The following is a 15000-nucleotide window of genomic DNA, read 5'->3' on the forward strand; positions in this document are numbered from 1 at the left end:
GCATGAGGGAGGCCGAGGAGAGCGGACGCCGACAGCTGGAGGAGAAGAGGAGGCGCGAGGAGGACGCCATCTTCAAACAGGTGAGGGAGAGCGAGAGAGAGAGAGAGAGGAAGGAGAGAGAGAGAGAGAGAGAGAGAGAGAGAGAGAGAGAGAGAGAGAGAGAGAGAGAGAGAGAGAGAGATATGGCTTTCAGGCCGACCAGAACGGAGCCGGTGTCGGTGCTCGCACCAGTTACGTTCGGCACTAAAGTGTTTGTCTGCGAACCGCCGGTGTTCATACCGGGCTCTGAACTTTTTCCGCACGTGACTGTGTTACCCGGATGAACCTGCTGACGACCACGCTGTCGTCACGGTTCGCAGAGAAAAACCTAGTATTTTGCGGTTCGCATTGCGAACCAATTTTCTGGTTCGCGAACGCAAATATCTGTGGCGTGAACACGACGGTCGGTTCGCGATTAGGTGCTGGAACGGGCTCCAGCACGGTTCTCAGTCGGCCTGAATGCGCTAAGAGAGAGAGAAAGAAAGAAAGGGACGCTGACAGCTGGAGGAGGCACGAATAGGAATGCATCTTCAAACAGATGAGGAAGTGGTGTGTGTGTGTGTGTGTGTGTGTGTGTGTGTGTGTGTGTGTGTGAGAGAGAGAGAGAGAGAGAGAGAGAGAGAGAGAGAGAGAGAGAGAGAGAGAGAGAGAGAGAGAGAGAGAGAGAGAGAGAGAGGCCAAGAGGAGGCGCAAGTTTGTGCGAGTTTGCAGCAGTGTATGGGTGTGTGTTCTGTTGTGTGCATGCATATGTTCAGTTCCCCATCTGTCCTCCCTGTAGGTGGTGAAGGTGCATCAGGACACGGTGGACGTGTATCTGGAGGACATCATCCTGGGTACGGTGGAGCAGACAGCAGACAGCCAGGCACGCCAGGAGATCCAGAGGCTGGCAGAGGAGGTCAACAATGTGGCCTATGCCCTGGAGGACACGTAAGACACACACACACGCACGCGCACACACACACACACACACACACACACACACACACACACACACACACACACACACACACACACACACACACACACACACACACACACACACACACACACTGTACACTTATAGTATACAGTCAGGCCCAACAGATAATTTACATTTAGAGACAGGAATCACACGGATCTCCTTTATCCTCAATTCCATGCCTGAAAATATACTTGCAAATGTTTGATTTTCATTCATAGCAGGGATGTGGTCTATTACTCCAGTGGAGTCTAGTATCTATAATCATGCCTTTTGAAAAAAGTGAACAGTTTTCAAGTACCAAGAGGTTGTCGTGCAACTGCAATTACAACTGACAACTAAGCCAGCAAAAAGGTACTTTCAAAATGCACTAATCATTTGGGGCCAATCTTTAACCCCATGTTCAACTCCTACAGCTAAAACCCTCCTTTGTTTTTTTGAGTGCCATGCTGTTATTTAAGTGTTTCCTCCTGGGGATTTTGGAGTGCTCTACCACCGCTCTCTCTGCTATTTTAGCATCCTCAACAGCAGTGGGGGTGGATTGTTTGTTATGTAGTCTCTATTGGACCCAGTGAGAAACAAGACCGAGGTCAACAGACTAGCTAGATGTTTCACTTACTTGTAGAAGAAGAACATTTTGCTTTTGGTGTAAAAAATACTGTACCGGTTTTATAGAAGAGAAAGTTACCTTCCGGATTCCGGTGGAGGGGAGAGGACTAAGTTCAAGTAGGGGAGAAAGTCAACTGAGTATCTTCAGATGTGGAAAGTCATTTTCAGCCAATGTTTTGACGTTGTTACGTCTTTCACAGAGTCTTCTTGGCACTGCTCCCAATTAAGCAGAAAATGACTGTCCTCATCTGAGGATGCTGATGACTTTGTTCCCTACTCTACAGGTTTATCTGAATGGCTTTGCAGAGGCTATAGACTCTAATTGACTACCTACTTTGTTCACCAGTATTTGTGTAACTCAATGGCCATCTAATGCTATAATGTACACTTTGCCATATAACTGAGTTTGCTCTGTGCCCAAAACAGTATAGAGTTTAAGAGACGAGTTTAAGACAGATGATTAGTAAATCATCTGAAAAGATGATTTGAAAGCCTTCAGACTTTATTTCCTTAGCCCGTTGATTCAAATCCATTGAGATGACACTACCCTGGCAACCAGATTGCAAACCAGTCAACGGGTTCTGACGCAAGCAGTTCATAATTACAGAACACAGGGTAACAAAATTCACAAAGGGTGAAGCTACTTTAAGTGAATTCTGTCAATGCCAATGACTATGGTTATTAAATAGCAATTTACTTCATGGTTATTTTTTTGACTGGTCTTAAGTATAGAGTACTGTCCTGCCACTGTTCTTAATCCTCAATCACTTACTGACATTCATTATAACAGGGCCTTTTGACCTGGCTTTGGAGGTAGCTCGTTAACCATGAGTCATGGTTAACGAGCTAGTGAGCACCTTCTCTAATTGATTTCCGTCATTATGCCAAATGTGGCACAGAGGTGGGCTGTGCGTCATCAGGCAGTGGTGTGCGAACTCACTGTGATAACCGACTTTACCAAAAAAAAATGCGAAATCAGATTGGAATGACTTCGGCAAAGGATCGGCAAAGGCCCTCAGAATCAAACCCAGGTCGCTGGCGTAATGGTACGGCGTCTTACTGTAGGTCATTTAGCCATCGTGCTCCCTGTTATTAATTAATTGATATAATGATTTACATTTACCTCGTGTAAGGCTGACTCTGCATGTTGGGAACTCAGTCGCAACTTGATGGAAATATGAGGTCGCCAATGTTCTACTTCTCACTATGCCTTTGCTCCTCCGTCCTCCACAATATAGTTTGATTCAGTTGGATGTCCACCATGCAGGCTGCCTTAAGGGGCGCATGGCTGCTTGGGGCACATGAATCAGTGGGCTAGTGTGCCATACCATGAAGCTGGGGACTCCCGGCCCAAGGTCGTTACCTTGTTGTTACCTTGGTCGTTATTCTTCCCCATTTCTCTCTCCCACTCATTTCCAGTCACCTTGTTCGACCGTCCTATTTCAATACAGACCAAAGAGGAGAAGAATATTTTTTCGGTATCATGCTGTTACTGTAATACCTTTTAGTTACAGTAGTTACTGCTTTCATTTTATGTTCAACACTTGCAAAGACATTGTACAGAAAGCTCACTCTAAAAGACAGGACCAAAAGATTCAATCGAAAAACGGCCTCATTATTTATCTGCTTTTTTAAGCCTTTTCTTAAAAAAAAAACCTCAAGGACCTCACACTCATTCAATCTTCATTCAATTGAGTCTCTAAGTACACAACGCCGGCAAAAAAAGCACAATGCCACCATGCGATTTAATTAAGGGAGCAGAGAGAGGCACAGAGGTGCTCTCACCTTCAACCAATTACTGTATGATGTAATTTAAACATGCTTTTCACACAAATAATTACATCCAGAAAGGACAAAACTGCTCTGAGATGGTACCCATTGTTGAGCTGTCAATAAATCAGACATCCATGTCTTTTATGCTCTGTGGTGTGCTGTCAGATGGACAATGCACATTGGCCTCAGAGCAACAGTGGGGTTATTTATTTGTTTCTTTTTTTAATGAAAATAACGCCGGCAAAACCATCACCATGTTTCATCAATTTGTAAATGTGCTGCACCTAGGCGGGGGCAGGTAATCTGACATAGCCTACATGGCATTTCTCAGTGAGCCCATTTATATGTATATCAATAAACCGTTTATGATCAGGTTTTTGGAGTAACCGGTTTATTCAAGTGACCATGTAAACTGAATAAACTGTTTATAATAATCGGTTTATTGCAGTTATCGGTTTATGAGAAATCTGATTCGCACAGGTAGGTTTTTGGCCAATAAACTGATTTCTCAAGACATGTATCCAGTATAATCGGGTCATTATGAGGTTATTGACATTCTAGAATGACAAGTAGCCAATCACAAACCTTGAATTCTAGTTTCGTGTCACACATTTGAGTGGAACACATGTAACCGAAAGACTGCATGTAAACGACAATAAACGGTTTACTCCAATAACCTGTTTATTCCAATTACTGTAACAACCTGTTTATAACCCGATTACTGTGGTAATGTAAACAGGCTCAGTGGGCCGACAGCCCTCACTGGCCAATACTGTTGGGTTTTCAGTATTTTCTTAGAGACTGGTCCATGATGATTTAGAGGGCCCCAAGCAGAAATGCCCGTGCCCTTTTTTGTCCCAGGGCAAATCTTTTGCCAAACCCAGGACAAGGTAATGTGAGAGGGCTCCCATTAATGTTTTGGTGAACAACTCGTTTCACTCAAGCCTTGCCAGGTTCACTTAATAAAGCATGTTCACTAAAATAATAATAATAATAATAATAATAATAATAATCATAATAGTAAGGCAGCCAAACTAAATCCACCAGTGGACAGTGATTCATCTACCGGTACTCTTGTTTTCTGCATTACTTACAACAGCACATCATCAGCACCTGGGCATTGACTATATGTAGGAAATTTATTATTTCCAGTGTTGCACCGATACCATTTTTTGGCCCCGATACCGATACCTGGCTGTGCAGTATCGGACGATACCTATACCACCCTATTTGAAATGTATATATGAAGGGCTGTAGTGCATACCACTTGGATGTAAAATTATCGCATGGCTTTATCAGGCTGCGGCCTACCTTTGTGAAACAGGAAAAAAAATAATACAAATTGAATCCAGGAAAACTTTTTATACTTTTAAAATATCTCTATGAAATAACTAATTTCAAGGCTGTTAAAGTGTCATACAAGCACCTGCAAATGGTATCAGTGCCCTATTTGTTGGTACTCGCCGATACGATACCACCATTTTAGTGCCGATCCACCAATCCACCGATACTGGTATCGGTATCGGTGCAGCACTAATTATTTCTGAGACCTGCAAGTCACTTTGAATACCAGTGTGTTAACGTTTAAACGTGTGTTCTCCTCTATCCCAGGCGCAGTACCTTGCAGTCCGAGGAGATAGTGTCAGAGCTTGTCTACAGCTTCCTCCTACCAGAGATTCAGAAGATCTCCATCAGAGACAAAGGTCAGTTGAAATGGAAAGGTGGTGGTACTGTGTGTGTGTGTGTGTGCGCGCAATGCATGCATGCTTGTGCTTACACAGTAACACACACTTGGAACAGATGCATTTAGTGTAGTGTATACTGTATATATGACCAATAACAAAATAAACTACTGCAACATTGTCATGGTGATAAAACGCACAGTCTCATACACTGCAACACTGTTATGCGCACTTAAGTCATCTGTCTCTTGGTGTGAACTACCCTTTATATCCTTTATACCCGCCCCCCCCCAAAAAAAGTGAAGCATAGTCAGAGGCGGCACCTGCATGCAGCGCGCTCCATCGTCCACAGTGAGGCAGCAGAGAGCGCCACCGTGGCCTCCTCCAGGGCCCCCAGGCTGGCCTCGCCCTCCGACCGCGCCTCCACCAGCCTCATGCAGGACGTGGTCCGGCAGGTGGAGGAGGACGCCGCTTCCACCTCCACCTCCACCTCCACCTCCACTCCTGCAGCCAACACATCGGCTGTCCCAGCAATCTGACCGTGCCGCTGGCTTGGCCCGTTGCTGAGGATCCCCCTTGGGCAACGTCAGGAACCCCAGAGCACGGAACTGACGACGTTAATGGCGATGTTCTTTGGGAACACCTTTTGGTTTGGGGATGAGATGTGTGTTTGTGTCGCCCGAAGAGATGACGATGACTTCTGACAGAGGAATAAGACTTTATTAAAATGCTATGCATCAATTCATTATTATAATAATGTGTTCAATGTGTAGTCTTCTGTTAGTAATAATGAAAAAGTGTAAGTGTGTTAGTGGTGCAGCAGGTGGAGGAGGCATCCACTTCCACCCCCTTGCAGTATCAATTCAACACTTTGAGAGTCGATTTAACATCTTCTAGTGCAGTGGTTCTTAACCTTTTTTTTTTTCTTAAAGCACCCCCTTACCTGTGTCCAAGATAAGATGCGCACACCCCAACCCAAATTTCTCCAGGTATGTACACGCTAAAAATGGAGGAAAGTGATCAATTACAATGATTCTCGTTCGAGACAACTCAATAACTTAAAATCAATAATGATTTTAAATGAGCAAAACATGTTTTAATTTGGTTTTGATTTGGTCTAATTAGGATGTTTGCAAACAGAATTGTGGTCACAGACAACATTCCGCGGACCCCCTGCAATCTCTGGTGCACCCCCAGGGGGTGTCCGCACCCCAGGTTAAGAACCACTGTTCTAGTGTACTATGGGTCCCAGAATACTCTCATAATGTTGAATTAACACTGCATTTTTTTCATGCACCAAGCACCCCCATCATGCTGCTGGTTTGCCTGCTCTGCTGAGGAGCATCCAGGGCAACATCATCAGGAATTCCAGAGGAAGGAATGGTGATAATGATATTGATGCCCTCTTACAGGAACACCTTTTATTCATAATAATAGATGTCATTGATCTAAACAATCCATCGAAATGATAAAGCACATCAGAACTTTTCTACAAAATAACTAATTTCTTATCTACTCAGCCCCCTGCACACTGCGCATGGACTGCCAAACCGCATCCTGGGTAGGCCTACGGCACGTTTATATTAACCTGTAAGAACCTTTTTTCTCACATTCTACACAGACAACATTAATATTAGTTTACCACCACCTTCTGGATGTGATAGCCTACTAATGGGGATGGGAGCACGATGGAGCGTTCACCACAGTTTACATAAAGTTATTGAAAATGCACTAGACCAAGGTTCCAACTTCCAAAAGTACTGAGATTTTAACAATGTCCATCATTTAAAGGTACACTGTGCAGGAAATGGTCAAAATGGTCATTGAAAAATGATGAAAAATGAAAAAAAAGGTCATTGAAACTTGGCTGCCTATTACCAAATTTGATCTTTTATGAAAGTTTACTAAGTAATAAACTAATATTTTCTAGTATGGCCCAAGTACAGTCATTTTTGCAGCTAAAAATGGCTATTTCTGGAAATTCAAAATGGTGGACCATGAAGATCCCCCTTTTCATGTATGAAAAATGCAATTTTCCAGTCATAATGAATAGCCTACTTAAATTTGATGGTGGTGGTAAGTATTCATGAAAAAGGTAACATTAGTGAATGGGTAGCCTGAATTCTGGAAATAAACAACAAAAAATCTCACACAGTGTACCTCTTGTAATGACATTCCCTTTCCACCAAATAGGCCAACATTCTTGTGTGTGTAATTAACTCGCATTTGCGCATTTGTCTGAATCAACTGTGAGCGCACCATCGTGCCATCAGTGCGCTGCCAGAGCGACGGGTAAACCACACGTTTCAGACTGTATCCTCTGCTGGGAGGTGTTTCCCTTCACTCTCGTAACCAGGAAATGAATTGAGCGCAGTTCTACACACCAGCACGTCGATGTGACAAGTGACAACTCCGCGTCCTTATTTTGTCGGAGCTCCCTGGAGGGGAAAAATCGAAATGTTAGATGACAGAAGCTGAGCTCACCGCTAGTATGGTTTGTTTCGGCGATGGTATGTGAGAGTCGAACTACGATGTGCTTGTAAGTACCATGACATGTAGCTTGTGATATTAGTTTTGGCGCTTACCTGTCAGGATTTTATTGTCACATGTTTTACCATTGCAGAGATTGGGTGTCACATTTTTGGTGACTTGGGTGGTTGCGCGCTACTTGGTAGCGAAATTGACTTTCTCGTCTTTATTGACCCACCGCCGAATAAACAACAGTAGTCTAAACAATATCTAAAATGATGATTCCACTTTCCTTAAATGTATTCTGAGTGTATCGGGTATGGCTTTTAGACTACATATAGGCTAGACAAATCCAAATATAAACAGCCTAGTTAGGCTGCAGTGTAGTTTAGTATTTTTACGCACGCTTGGGAATGTGCGCATGCACTGAAGGTACTCGAAATGTGCCCTTTGTGCCTTGCCTTGCGTTAGCGAAGTTGACTGAAGTGCAAAGGTTCTCTCCCGTCCGAGATCGAGGTAGCCTATTGACTGTGTTGAAGAAATGTGTTGAGTCCAAGCGTTTCACCAAAAGTATACGTTTTGGGGACGCATGTGTCCGGTCTATTTAGGCTACCTGTCTACAGCAGGTAGACTGACCCTGAGTTTCAGTTCACAGCAACCAGAACTTAGCCTGCATTGGAATGTCTGAGCACAGCATGGTCCCTTAAGGCTTGACATGGCCTATGCAACTTCAAATATGAAAGGGCCTAATAGGTAACATTCGAAACTTGAAATTTTATTGTTTTTTTATGCCATTATCACAATGACAAAATTAATTTCAATGCATTTTAATCATCTCTTGATCTCTCATACAACAACCATAACCTACTATGTCTTAGATTTAAAAAAAAAATCAGAATTATTTTGTAATAAAATTGAATCAAATATCAATTAAATTATATTAAAAAAAAATGCACAGGCTATCTTGCATAGTGAATACTCAAGGGTATTCAAATAAACAGAAGCCAGGTTAGCTACTGTTAATTGTTAACCCCAGTAGGCTGTGTGTTTTGTTGTCAAATCATTCAGACTGTTCTCTTAAATTAATCACCCGCACGTCAGACTGGATTTACAGGTTTTGACGTTACTTGATACCATGCTCTGTTGTCTGTTAACCGGTTACGGACTGCATTCATCTATAGATTAAATGAAACCTGGATCATAATAGATTTCCAGTCCAGACGCCTTGTCACTGATGGCAATGGTTGAAATATTTTCATGGTATTCCTGTTTTGTTCTTGGAGGCTATTCCTAGAACCTTGCCCATTAGTAAACCAGGTTAAATTAACCTTCTGGTACCGGCAGTGGTAAATCATCTAATAGAAGTTACTATGACACCCGTGCGTTAGCAGGTTTACCACTCCTTGTAGGTTAACTTAGCCAGGGTTATCACTTATTATGTATAGCCTACCAGAGAGAGATCTTGGGTGTACTCACTTACGTGATATACTGTACAGTACACCAGCAACCATGCACATTTCATTAAGGGGGTGAAATAAATATGTTTTCTCTTCACAAACTTTCTTTTATGATCATTTTAAAACCTCATATGATGCAGTCTATATGGGCCTTTATTTACCCAAGGTGTCTGACTCACTGCTCTCCTTCATGGCTTCAAATGATATTCTTTGTTATCGCACGCACACGCACACACACACACACACACACACACACACACACGTACACAAAGGCAAGCATTTACACAACAAACATACAGTGATGCTTGAAAGTATATGAACCCTCCAGACGTGGTCAATGTTTTTGTTTTTTAAAAAGAAAACCATTAAAAGAAAACATTTCCATCACCATGCTTCACTGTTTGAAGGAGGTTGTACTCTTCATTTGCAGTGTTGACTTTTTCCAAACATGGCAGTTTTGATTGTGACCAAATAACTCTACTTTGGACTCATCTGTCAAGAGTATTGACCCCAACAAACCCTCTGGTTTGGAGGGAAAATGTGTGTATCGTTATGTGGTCAACTGTGACCTGTTCAGTTCAGTTCAGTTCAACTTTATTGGTACGCAAAGGTAAACTCGGTTTGCAGTTTACTCGGTCCACTTGCTACAGAGAGGAAACAGCAGAAGATTGAATTTCAGGCAAGTGTGTGAGTTGACCGTCAGTTGAACTGTTAAGTATTACTATATACTGTAGCTGCATTTCATCAGGTATTGAATCTTGGACATGATAAACAAACCTGCCAACCCATTTAGAAATGAGTCTGATGATGCTGGATCATCATGGTTGATTGATTGATTGATTGATTGATTGATTAACCTTTTGTCCAGATAGGTTAGGTTGGGTATGACAGCTTTGCATTGCCAAAAACAGTGACATTATGTGTCTATGAAATGGCTTGGCTCTCTGATGGTTAGTGCAACACATTGGTAACATACTGTATGTTCTTCGAGTTTTGTTGTAAGCTGGCTGGACGAACATCTGCCACACAGGGCATTTCCCCATGGGCCGACTAGACTGATGGGCTGATGCTGTGGGGCTTTTTTGTGTTTTTTAGAGACTGCCTCTCAATTTAGATAGGGCCTAGATGCCAGGGCATTCTTTCAGGCCCAGTTCAGCCCTAGGTGTAAGCAACTGGACTTCATCTTGGAGCTTCTTGAAGATTGTAGCTTCTTGGGCTGGAAAGTGGGGGATGGGCGAAGGATTCAAAGAGCTACTCTAATGAGTATAAGAAAGAGCAATACACATGTTATGTGTTTACTATTTTTAGATAGCAATAACAAGGTACCATAGCCATAGTCATCTTAAATGGAATCTCAAGGCAAGGTCCTACCAAATCAATACAACACAATGGTATAAAAGGAAGAGACCTTATTTAACCCCTCAGGGTCACGCCGTGCTGTGCTGTGCTGTGCTGTGCTGTGCTGTGCTGTGCTGTGCTGTGCTGTGCTGTGCTGTGCTGTGCTGTGCTGTGCTGTGCTGTGCTGTGCTGTGCTGTGCTGTGTGTGTGGGGGGGACTGGGGCTATGTGTTTGTGTGTGAGTGTGTGTTTACAGGAGCATGAATAGTGAAAATAGCCTAGGTTAGGAGGGGTGAGTCTTATGTCAATAGGTCAATAGGGTGTAGAAAAGTCTATTACTTCCTAAGTCACCAAAACGGAAGATGCTTGTTAGAATGAAGAGTGAACATCCTTGAATATCATGACCTGGATGAATGAAAAAAAAGAATTGAAGGAGTAAAGGTCCGTTCTCTTCAGATTTTCCCTTATTTATTATGTGACGAGATTGATGCTTTACTTCTTCAATTCACTGAAAAAATTATATCACCATAGTACAGATCGGAGAGTTGCAGGTTTAAATCTCAGCCTTACCAGTCCTCCCTACACCTCCATCCATGGCTGTGGTGCCCTTGAGCTAGGCACTTAACCCCACATTGCTCCAGGGACTGTAAACCAATACCCTGTGTCTAAATAACTGTATAGTAAGTCGATTTGGAAAAAATAAGTGTAATAATGTCATCATAACAGGGGCTGTGTCTTACTGGGTTAAGATCATGGAAGCATGTCTTTTCCACTCTCATGACTGAAAATCTTCACTGTCACTCTAAGGGCCGTTTATATGAGGGCGATTGCAAGGGAAGTTGACAAAATATATTTGATCAGAAGTGCCTTACGTTTATATCGCGATCCCGCCATCAGGGCTTGAAGATGCAAAAATCTGAAGACTCCTTCCAGAGTTGGGAGTTTTGAAGATGACCCGGGTTGCGCCTCCGTCTTATCGGCAAAAAAGCCAAAACATATACACGTCCCAATGGTCCCATACACCTTCACGTTACACAGATGTTTGCGTCTTCAGACCCTGATGGCGAGGCTGCCGTGTAAAAGAAAGACACTTACGATAACATGTTTTGTCATTTTCACTCGCAATCGTCCTTGTGTAAAAAGGCATCGGAAAATTGAAGAGGAGACGCTACTTCTGTGTCTTCTGTTTTGATCGTCACCATATGAAGAGTTCAGATGCAAAACCCTCTAAGTGCCATTTCAGAAAATAATCTTAATTCATTTTTATTTAATACAAAGCTATCAAAATTGCCATTTTTAAAATTGTATTCATGTAATATAACTATTAATATGTATTATCAAGTACATGAATGTAAACCAAACCAACAACAGGTTTCTCTAAAAATATAAAAGTGCAGGTCTTCAGAAATGGAGTTAGGGGGTTTTGCATCTGAACTCTTCAACGTAGCCTCAATGTTGTTGGCCAGCTCTGCAGGGGGATCAGCATGAGTGAGGAAGAGGAGCAGCAGCAGGCGAAGACTTCTGAGGAAGAGGAAGAGGAGGAGGATGAGGAGCCCAAGATCTGCCAGGTGTGTGGAGACCAGGCCAACGGGTACCACTTCAACGCCATGACCTGCGAAGGATGCAAGGGCTTCTTCAGGTATGCTGAGGAACACACACTCACAGACTCACACAAGCATGCGCAGACACACACTCTCGCGCGCGCGCACACGCACACACACACACACACACACACACATGTACACACACAAAACACACACACACACACACACACACACACACACACATGTACACACACAAAACACACACAGACACACACACACAAATGAAAAGTGATTAGTCTCTTCAATATTTTAATAGTAAGAAGGGCATTGACGGGTTTATCGTGAGGTCAAGGTGAGTTTGATCAAAAATGATTGCGCACCACTACTGTAAAAGATACCGGTGATCAGGTAACCTCATAATGTCCAACGTTCCACCAGTTGAACTCTGTACTAGTCTGTGAAAAGACTTTACCTCCTATAATACTTCACCAGAATGGCATGACACATGTGAGTCTTTAGAATACATTACAACTAGGTCATTGCCATTTTGCTAACAACATACTTAAAACTGGAGCAATCTCTTAAAGCCACCCTATACGTGTAAAGGCCTGAAATTGGGAAGTATGTCTTACCTAAAGAAGATAAGACTGACTTTGCAGACCACTGTCTTGAGGTTTCATAACATTACGCAAGAGTGATAAGAAGAGTAGAGAAAGAGAGAAGATGACTTGTTGGAGCATGTTAACGTTTCATCTTTGTCCTTGACTCTTACTGATAATCAAAATAGATAAGAGAAGACTCAGACAACGCACCTAATTGTTTTAAGGTTGGCAAATAGCCAGCAGACGACCATGATTAATACCCAGGTTGTGTGTGTGTGTGTGTGTGTGTGTGTGTGTGTGTGTGTGTGTGTGTGTGTGTGTGTGTGTGTGTGTGTGTGTGTGTGTGTGTGTGTGTGTGTGTGTTTGTGTGTGTGTGTGTGTGTTCATGCCATTGGAGTCCTTGGTGCTCACGTTAATGGAACAGATTCAGTACTTGTACTTGCTGGAGGTGGTCCATTATCAACGACATATGGTAATAATGAATGACATCAAAAGGTTGCCATTGCCATTGACTCGGATGTGATGAAGAATATGATGAAAGTGAAAGCCCAAATGGGAAACTCCAACTCCCATTGTCATTGTGACACAGCACACCACGAAATTGCATTCATGCCCGACCCGTGAAAGGGGGCAGCCCCCAATGGCGCCAGAAAGGGATCAATGCGGCGGGACAGTACCACGGTCAGGGTACCTCAGTCATAGTCATGGAGGAGGATGGCGGAGAGCACTGGTAAATTACTCCCCCCACCAACCTGACGGGTCGTCGAACCGGCAACCTTTGGACTACAAGTCTGGCACCCTAACCGCTTATCCATGACTGCCCTTTGATGATGATGATGATGATGATGATGATGATGATGATGATGAAGAGGAGATGGAGGAGTAGCAGCAAGAGGAGAAGGAGGAGTGTCCTTAACCCATTTTAGCCTGATGACTCGTATACAGTATGTTGTTTTACCTTTAGTGCCTGGAGTGACATACGCTGCTGCTCTTGAGATTTTAGCTTTTTTAATAAAAATATGGGTATGTTACAGCTGAATGAACACTTTCTAATGCAAGATGAGGGCCAGGGCTTAAATGCAACGTATTTCATGTTATGTGCATCAGAGGCTAAGCTACGTATTTAGGTTTTTTTAGGCTGAGGGCAACTTTCCCAACAAGGGCTTAGGCATTTAGCGTTTAGGCGTTTAGGCATTTTTTGTAGGTGCTTTAGGCATCAATGGGTTAAGTGCCCATAAGTGGTGTCCTTAGATAGTGATGGCTGATGATGGTGGTGGTGGTGATGTGGATGTGGTGGAGGAGGAAGAGGGTATTCTACTGTTGCTGCTGCTGCTGCTGATGGTGGTGGTGCAGATCCATCAGTGGTGTTTAATAACAGCACACTGTTTTTGAGGAGGAAGGTCACCACCATGTGATGTGGTGGTGGTGGTGATGATGATGATGATGATGATGATGATGATGACGATAAAGAAGAAGAGGAGGAGCAGGATGATGATGATGATGATGATGATGATGATGATGATGATGATGATGATGATGATGATGATGATGAAGCCCCTTCAGTGGTAACCCCCTTCAGTGGTAACCCCCCGGACAGGCGGACAAAGATGCGTCTGTCTATGCACTGCCGCCTTGTGGACACAGGATGGAATTACAATTTAAAATAAGTGTTTCAGACAGACAGACAGACAGACAGACAGACCGACCGACAGACATACCCTCTTATAGAGATGCTAGGACGCATCTAAAAATGCACATTTGCTTGGTTAAGCAATGACGTGTTTACTGTACTGTAGATGATATATGCACATCTTCAGTCTTTTGTAGTAAGTGTGCAATGTGATGATACAGAAAGTCTAATGTGGTTTTGATATAAGACAGAGTGGTGCTCCAATGCCTCTTTACCAGGTGTCTGTCTTTGTCCTCTTCCATTATCACCGCAGGAGGGCGGTGAAGTGAAGAGAATACATAATGTCGCTTTAATGTCAGACGTAGCGCTAGACTAGAGTCACACTCTTGTTTCTCATTTTGCATGTGTTTTTTCCCAGGGCCGCTGACAGCTTTGGCTAGGCCCTTGTGAAAAAGTTATCTGAATGGTCCCCCCACTCAGTCCCCCCCTCTCCCTGGGCCCGGGACAACTGACTCCTTTGTCCTACCCCCTGTCGGCTTCCCCTGTTCCTTTCCCACCACAGGATGACTATAAAGATCTTGCATAATGTTGCGTTAACGTAAGATAGTAGGCTAGCACTCACTGTATGTAGTCATGTGGTCTCTTCTTGTCTGTTCTCTTCCACACCTCAGGAGGGCGATGAAGAGGCCGGAGAGCTTCAAGTGTCCCTTCCAGAGGAACTGCGTCATCACCAAGAGCAACCGGCGGCAGTGCCAGGCCTGTCGCCTGCAGAAGTGCCTCTCCATCGGCATGAGGAGGGAGAGTGAGTGAGCAGCTCGGACTATATCTCTGATTGTTTGTCTGTTTGTCCGTCCATGTATCTGTCTGTATCTGTCTGTGTCTCCCATGGTCTGTCTGTCT

The 15000-nt window shown here is 43.5% G+C and overlaps 2 protein-coding genes across 2 annotated transcripts in view; both read left to right on the forward strand.

Moving 5' to 3' along the window:
• cfap91 (cilia and flagella associated protein 91) overlaps window positions 1-5806 on the forward strand; it is a 32254-nt gene extending 26448 nt beyond the window's left edge. The window contains exons 14-17 of the mRNA XM_063213946.1: window positions 1-80; window positions 818-966; window positions 4991-5082; window positions 5362-5806. The exon at window positions 1-80 is cut by the window's left edge and continues 142 nt beyond it. Of these exons, the coding sequence (XP_063070016.1) occupies window positions 1-80; window positions 818-966; window positions 4991-5082; window positions 5362-5600 (560 nt within the window). The 3' untranslated portion in view covers window positions 5601-5806. The remainder of the gene's footprint in view (window positions 81-817; window positions 967-4990; window positions 5083-5361) is intronic.
• A 1714-nt stretch (window positions 5807-7520) lies between these two features.
• Window positions 7521-15000, forward strand: part of nr1i2 (nuclear receptor subfamily 1, group I, member 2) — a 20638-nt gene continuing 13158 nt past the window's right edge. The window contains exons 1-3 of the mRNA XM_063214645.1: window positions 7521-7600; window positions 11791-11963; window positions 14772-14902. Of these exons, the coding sequence (XP_063070715.1) occupies window positions 11809-11963; window positions 14772-14902 (286 nt within the window). The 5' untranslated portion in view covers window positions 7521-7600; window positions 11791-11808. The remainder of the gene's footprint in view (window positions 7601-11790; window positions 11964-14771; window positions 14903-15000) is intronic.

Source organism: Engraulis encrasicolus, chromosome 13 (genome assembly GCF_034702125.1).
Source record: "Engraulis encrasicolus isolate BLACKSEA-1 chromosome 13, IST_EnEncr_1.0, whole genome shotgun sequence".
Classification (NCBI taxonomy): Eukaryota; Metazoa; Chordata; class Actinopteri; order Clupeiformes; family Engraulidae; genus Engraulis; species Engraulis encrasicolus.